We start from the raw sequence: 7680 nt of genomic DNA on the forward strand, positions 1-7680 counted from the left end.
ATTGTGATTTACAAAGGATAAAAATTTCAAAGTGATATGTGGGTTAGGCATTGAGATATGAATTTTTTTAGGAGACATATCACACTAAAAACGGAGAATCAGGAGTGGCATTTCTGAACAGTTTTACATAACTTTGACACCCTATATCTCAGAAACTATGAGAAGATAAATTTTACATGGATTAGTAGATATGTGGTAGTATCAGGTGTACCAAGTTTCATGAAAATCTGAGGGGGGTGGGACGGCGGGTGTCATGGCTAGGTGAACTGACATGGATGACTCAATGAATTTTGGAACATGTAATATGTTTTATTGACTCAGGAAATTGTGAAGCTTTGCTTGGCACCCTTGGGGGTAAAAGTCAGCAGACCTGTCAGCGAAAGGGTTAAAATTTGGGCACTCCCCCCTATCCTGTGTTTTTTTGAGCTGCCCTAAAATGCATTTTATCCAATAATAGTTGTGTGGTGTTCATATCCATAGCTTTATGTTAAACTACTATATAATGTTTACTAAAAACATTTTAGCTTCCACGGCTTGAAATGTTAGTCATACTTGACATTTTGTATTGTACATCATATTTGAGTAATATATATTATTTTTTTTTATTTTTTTTAAATCACGCTTTACTTTTTGTAATTGGAAAAAACTTTTGAAAACCTCACCTTGATCCCAACACTAACTTTTTTATTTGAGGGTTTTTTTTTTTACAAACTACCTTTCACTCCTCAATGAACAACTGTAGCTTATTTAGTATCCTAGAGCTGCTCTTGGAGCACTTGTCATAAGCAGGTTGAACTCTTAAGACAGTGTTGGGCGTTTTAGTAGACTGCACTTTTCTGGCTGGGAAGTGGTTAGCACTTCTGCCTCACAGCACTGGGGTCTTGAGGTCGAATCCCGACCATGGCCTTATCTGTGTGGAGTTTGTATGTTCTCCCCGTGTTTGCGTGGGTTTCCTCCGGGTGCTCCGGTTACCTCCCACACTCCTAAAACATACTGATAGATTAAATTGCTCTTAGTCTCTTTCTGTGTGTGTGTGTGTATGCAGCAGTTTGATGTGACAAGTGAACAGGTTTCACCATTACTTTGTAGCATTGACTTTGCATATCTTTACTATAGAAAGCAATGATTTTCTGACCTGTCGTTTTAAAGTGTCTTTCTAACAATGCTCTTAAGTTCTCTAGTTGTACTAAGTGAGCTATATCTGCTAATACTAATTAATTTAGGCTCATATTGCAATATACCTGCTAAATTGGCATCTATCTATAGATACCATGCAAGACTATGGGGCTGATTGAATTATTCTCACCTCTATGAGGTGTGTGGCACAATCTGCAATGTTACATCGCCGCAGGGTGCCCCTACAACTGCTTTGGAGGCACTCCGTGACACATCTGAGAATTGAATCCGCCTCATAGCCTTGTGTGGTATCTATAGATGTTCTTGATGTTCCATAAGATAAAATAGTCTTGATTGTTTCCACAAGAACAGATACTCTATGTTTAAATTAATTTTTGCTGCTTTGTCCTTATGTTTCTGTTTTGAACTTAAATAAACTCTTTGTTTAAGATGACATTTGTGTTTTATGGATTTGTTTTGTCTTCAGAGTACACCTGTGACAACACTCTCAGCATTACAAGTACAAGGCCACCTGGTTGCTTCTCAATCCTCCCTGTTCCCTGCTACCACGACAGGTCACCAAGTAGAGCAAGCGAAGAAACCAGGACAAAACTTCATGTGCTTGTGGCAATCGTGTAAAAGGTAAGTGTACATCAGTTTCATTTCACATGCCTATCCCGATGCTCAGGATAAAGTAACCTTTTGTGTTTGCCTTGGTAAATAGACAGGCTTAATGAACAAGAGCACCCACAACAAGATATTTTGTTTTGGGTGTAGTTCAAGGAGTAAAGATAAAAAAAACACAGTGGATGAGCAGTTCCAGATGAACTAATGGTCCCATACAGCTATGTTTTGTTCTTTTAACCTGTTTGAAATGGTTGACCATGCCCTTCCCTATGTATTTGACATTGATCTGAATTCACTGTGAACTGCCATGGTTTCAAATTCATAAAACTGATTTTATTCTGCTCATTTTGATTTCTGGGGGCTATAGGCATGGATCATAAGGAACGTGTTGTTTTATGATAATAGTCTTTTAAATATGTAGTTACTTAAGATAAAGTGTTGATCTAAACAAGTCAGCAATGACTTCCGAGTTTATAATTATTTGAAAAATGGAATGCCCCTAATGTACATTATGATGTTAGAATTTTAGGTCCATCTTTAAAAACTTGTCATGTGCCATTCTGACAGAACTCCTCGGGAGTGTGACCAGGTAGTGTATCACTTCCTACAGCTACATACACAACCACTGCAGATGACTTAAGTCTATCAGTAAGATGTATAGTCAGTTGCTGCCACACACTCTCCATGCATGTGTATGTTCTTAGTAGGACGTTATCTGACCTCACTGATATATGTAGAAAAGTTTTTTTTATCTCTTTTTTTTATTTTATTTTTGTCCCATTGGCCCATTAAAGGTAAATATACTTTATCATTAATGTATTTGCTGTTTTATCGACATTTAGTTTACCATAATGGAGAAAGCTTGCACAGTGAACCTTCTTTCTCTGTGGGGCATTTATGAGGAGATGCTGTCATATTTACATTGCCGAGATGCTTTAAGAATCTTTTATACATGCCGACAAATCCGTGCCCCCTGGTGGTATATTTGAGAGAATGGAAGCAATTTATATTACAATACAGACTACTCCTTAGGAGGAAATGTAATATATGTTGCATAGATAAATTATCCAGTAACATATTTTGCTCAAATAGCCTTCCTGCTGGAGCGTAGTGTGCTTTAGAAGTACTTTTCTATTTTTAGCGTGACAAATTTGTATAATGCCATGTCAGGAAATATAAGTTATTTGTAAAAGTTTTTTAGACCATGACAATAGAATTACATAATTGTTTTTTTGTTTTTGTTTTTTTTTTTCTTGAAAGGTGGTTTGAAACTCCGTCCCAAGTGTTCTACCATGCAGCCACTGAGCATGGGGGTAAAGATGTGTATCCTGGGCAGTGCTTGTGGGAGGGTTGCGAGCCTTTCCAGCGACAGAGGTTTTCTTTTATCACTCACTTACAGGTAAAGACTCTAACCCAAGTCTAACACAGTAGCTGGATCTCTGCACATGGCGCTAGTTGCATTTTTCCTATACATTTGTTACAATCTATAATAAAGTAATGACAGTGTATTGACAACATAATATTTGTATTTCATTGTAGTTCCATTCTAAATAAGTTGGTAAATAAATGTATTGTGTCTATTTACAGGACAAACATTGCTCAAGAGAGGCTCTTCTTGCGGGACTGAAACAAGAGGAGCAGGGCCAGGCTGGAAATCAAAAATCTTCCAATAAGTAAGGGCAAGAACGAAGTCTCAATAGTCAAATCTCAGCGAAAGAAGACAAATTATAGACATTTCATTTAGCTTTTATATTCATATAGTCTCTCACTCTATTAATGTTGTTAAAATAAGTTTCTTTATATTGCTTTTATTGAAATGGGCAACCAAATAAATTGTTCTACTTTTGGGAAACTAAGAAAACATTTATCCATTATGGTTCTTTTTAGCAATACACCAGGGATTGTATTTGGCTGCTATTGTTGTCTTACACCCTACCTTTGTTATTGTAGCCCTACATATTGCTATCCTGCTGTGATTGTATCATAGAACAAAGAGGGGTGTTTTAAACAATATTATTTTCATCCACCCATATACTATGTATAGTGACAGTCAGAGTCTCGGTAAGAAACTGAGTTGATGCTCCGTGCATGGTTTTCTCCATCGCCACAAGACTTAAATCATTTTCACTTTTGGGAAAAACATGTTTAAATCTAAAATGTCTTACATGTTCTAATTTCTGCTGTTTTGCAGACAATCCTCTTCGGGGACACCCAATCCAAGAGCTCAGAAAGCTATTGTGAACCATCCAAGTGCTGCCCTCATGGCACTGAGGCGGGGATCAAGGAACCTGGTTTTTAGAGATTTTACAGTGAGTTGTATGGTTATGATGATTGGTTTTGTAGATTTGGTTTATTCAACGGTTTTAACTTATTTGTAGTATAACATATTTAATGTGAATGTTGTTTCTCCTTTCTTTCTGTTAAGGATGAAAAAGAGGGACCAATCACTAAACACATCCGATTAACAGCTGCCTTAATATTAAAAAATGTTGCTAAGCACTCAGAATGTGGTCGTAGGTAAGAGTTATATGTTTCTTTGTAAAATTTGTAGTGATGTACTACTATACTTCCCACAGTTGATTCCAAGCTGTTCCAAGCATAGGAATTTTAAATGTGTATATTTCACTTTGGTTTTTAAACTTAGGAGAATGCTTTGTTTTTGTGGATGGGACAATCAATGCCAGACAAGCTTACTGACGTATAGAGATAGTGTGGTCTGTGTGGAGCTTAGGTGTAGGGGTAATCATTGACTTTGTGGTTATCACTGTTTGTGATTGTTATTGGTGTTTGCTATGAAACTACTTGGTTTATTCACAGACCAGCTGCTGTTATTGGATATCCATTCTATAGAATGTTATATATCGATATTTAATAATGAATGGCTCTCCAATAATGGCTTGTTTGCAGTAGATCTCTCACACTCTCTCTCTCTGTATTCAACTTTCTCTAAGTACTAAAGTAGATGCAGCTGGCTGTACTAGAAGGTAGAACAAGAACATTCACATTGTGCAATATTGAAAGCACTATTGGCTATTGATGCAATTGTGAAACCATAAAAAGTAAGATGCGCTTTCTATACTGTAAACATTCAATATTTATTGAATAATTAATCTATATTTAAATTTTTGCGCATGGGCTTAAGCATAGATAATAAGGTTGAAATTAATGCTATTAGCATAGCAAAAAAATATACATATGTAGCTTGATGCTGCTATAAATAATGAAACTGTAAAAAGCTCTGATTACCAGCACAATATAAACAAGATGACATTGTGCAGAATAATATGGGGGTACTACATGTTAAAACAGTCTGCACACAACAGCCACCTGTACATTGCGCGGGAATGGGGTGGCCAAGAGCAGAATGAAGCTCCACTTAACCTACGTCCTGTGTGTGTTTACTGCGTTGTTTATCTGTCTTGTCTTAAGCGTTCATGAACTGTATGTTAAAACTGCTTTATGTTGTGTTAGCAAGTGCTTGTGTCTTTATGTCCAGTGCTTTACTAGAATTTTGTTTTATTTCCACCCAGGTCATTAAAAAGACATGAAAATCAGTTATCAGTTCTAGCCCTTAGTAACATGGAAGCTTCCTCCACACTTGCCAAATGCCTTTATGAACTCAATAGTACACCTCATAGTACAGAACAAGAGACAGTCTGTGAAATGCTACATTGAGGAGTGCTCGTTGTACAATTGGAACTGTGGTAATCACACAACATTTCAAATACTGTTACTGAGGAAAGCACTAAGTCTTAATGGAGACCATAGATTGCATTATTATCTCCTCCCATGTTGCAAAGAGGAAGCACCATGTTCTGAACACTGAATGGATCCCTTTGTTATCTGTAAGAAGACAAAAAAGAAATTCATTGGGATCTTAAACCAACGGTCTACAGGATGTCTGTCACAGCTGATCAGTCCTGAAGGAAACTGGTGTGTTCAGAAATCAATACCATCCACATTGGAGTATACTTGGAAGCGTTGTAAAACCTACATGAGCAGATAAAATAGAAGCATTAAATATTTTTATCTATATCCAAAAGGAGCACATTTTTATATTTACAGAACTGCTTGAGCTGGTTTGAATTAAAAAAAAAATTCAGCACATCTGTAACCCCCTGATGTTGGTGGGTGCCACCAATTTCTCGCTATGGATTGCGTGTTTTGTTTAGAAATCAGTAGCTTGGTTTTCTTACTTGAGCCAATATATTTTCACGTATTTATTATCATAAAAATTTACCAGTCTGAATAGATCTTGTAAATATTTGTGAATAGAACGCCCTTTCATGCCACTGCAGCCACTGGAAGAAATACATTCTGTGGTGTCCTAGGAGCATTATAGCTAGGTTCTAAAGTTTTCTAGACTTTCCTGTCAATTGTAACTAATTGTGATATATTCTACGCAGTGGATGAACTTTCTTTAAATTTATGTAAATAATTCTGGAAAGGTACTGATGCTGTAAAGTCAAAACAGTTTTGTGGAACTGTGATATTTCCCCACCTTTTTTTTTTTATTTCTTATTTTCTTTTTTTTTTATTTGTATTATACACCTTGTAGAACTCATTTTGCTGGCTGAAAGAGTATGGAAATAATATATCACATGTCATTTTTGTAGAAGAAAAACTATTTGAAGGTATTTTTGGTTTTTCCCCTAACATATATCCACTGTAAACGTTTGTCATGGTGCAGGCTCAGAGCTTGTACAGAATTTTTTGTATTTGTAAATTGGTTTAAATACATGGATTTTTATACAGGTTTTCTCCTGTGTTATATTTGCATTATGTGCAGGTATGATATTTTCTTCACTACTTTTTCTATCTTAATATAGTGTGGAATTTTATTGTATTATTCTTCCATTCTTAATACTGTACCACATTCCTGCTCAAATCCCGCTCACGTCTTTAAATTTGTCTTTCCTCTCCCACCCTCTCACCTTGGCGTGGTGTATCCATTTATAACTGCCTATTGCCTGTTGTATTAGCATCCAAAAATGTGGAAAAATTCCCAACCACCATTTCTGCTGTGTCCGTAGGATGTGCAGTAAAGATATAGACCTAACAGTTTATGTTATAGAATGGCTTTATTTACTTTGGTGACTGTTTATAGTTTTTAAATAAAAGACTGAACATTTCCTGGTCTCTTATTTTTGAGGATATACATCATATTGGTGGAAGGAAAAAATCTACAACAGTCATACCTTATTAGAAATGTGATTTCCCAATGCATCTATTGTAAGTTGCACCAGTATGATGTGCTATTCAGAACATTTTCACCATTGTAGTTTTGGTTCCCCCCTCATTACTTTGGCAAACATATAAAGAAACAATATTATATTATAAATGGAAATTTATTTGGAGTTTTATTTTAAATCTATATTTCAAATAAAATCTTGAAGGAATTGCTCTTCTCTGATTGTTTAAACTGTTAGTTGAATCACACTTCAACCTCTGGAATATGTTCAGCAGCTGCCCAGTGATGCAAACTACTAAAACCTCACCCTGGTTACTGTGAGCACTCTGTCTCCTCTCTGCATTCTAGTAAGTGTGGCAGGAAAGCCATCACGTGACCAACTGCTTTGCATTATACATTAATTGGATTTTTTGAAAAAAGCTAACATAAACCATGATCCATTTTATAAGTTTATACATGTATCTGTATTGGTTTACTTGCTGCCACAGAGACGCACACAGTTCTGGAGTACATCAGCATCATCATCATCACCATTTATTTGTATAGCGCCACTAATTCCACAGTGCTGTACAGTGAACACACTCACATCAGTCCCTGCCCCATTGGAGCTTACAGTCTAAATTCCATAACATACACACACAGACAGACAGAGACTAGGGTCAATTTTGATAGCAGCCAATTAACCTACTAGTATGTTTTTGGAGTGTGGAAGGAGACCGGAGCACCCGGAGGAAACCCACGCAAAC

The 7680-nt window shown here is 36.4% G+C and overlaps 1 protein-coding gene across 1 annotated transcript in view; it reads left to right on the plus strand.

Annotated features, from left to right (window-relative positions):
• The window catches only part of ARID2 (AT-rich interaction domain 2), a 92078-nt gene extending 85203 nt beyond the window's left edge, over nt 1-6875 (plus strand). The window contains exons 16-21 of the mRNA XM_075209080.1: nt 1604-1758; nt 3004-3142; nt 3331-3416; nt 3935-4052; nt 4169-4260; nt 5274-6875. Coding sequence (XP_075065181.1) covers nt 1604-1758; nt 3004-3142; nt 3331-3416; nt 3935-4052; nt 4169-4260; nt 5274-5418 — 735 coding nt within the window. The 3' untranslated portion in view covers nt 5419-6875. The remainder of the gene's footprint in view (nt 1-1603; nt 1759-3003; nt 3143-3330; nt 3417-3934; nt 4053-4168; nt 4261-5273) is intronic.
• Nucleotides 6876-7680: the final 805 nt, after the last annotated feature.

This window comes from Mixophyes fleayi, chromosome 4, assembly GCF_038048845.1.
Source record: "Mixophyes fleayi isolate aMixFle1 chromosome 4, aMixFle1.hap1, whole genome shotgun sequence".
NCBI classification, from domain to species: domain Eukaryota; kingdom Metazoa; phylum Chordata; class Amphibia; order Anura; family Limnodynastidae; genus Mixophyes; species Mixophyes fleayi.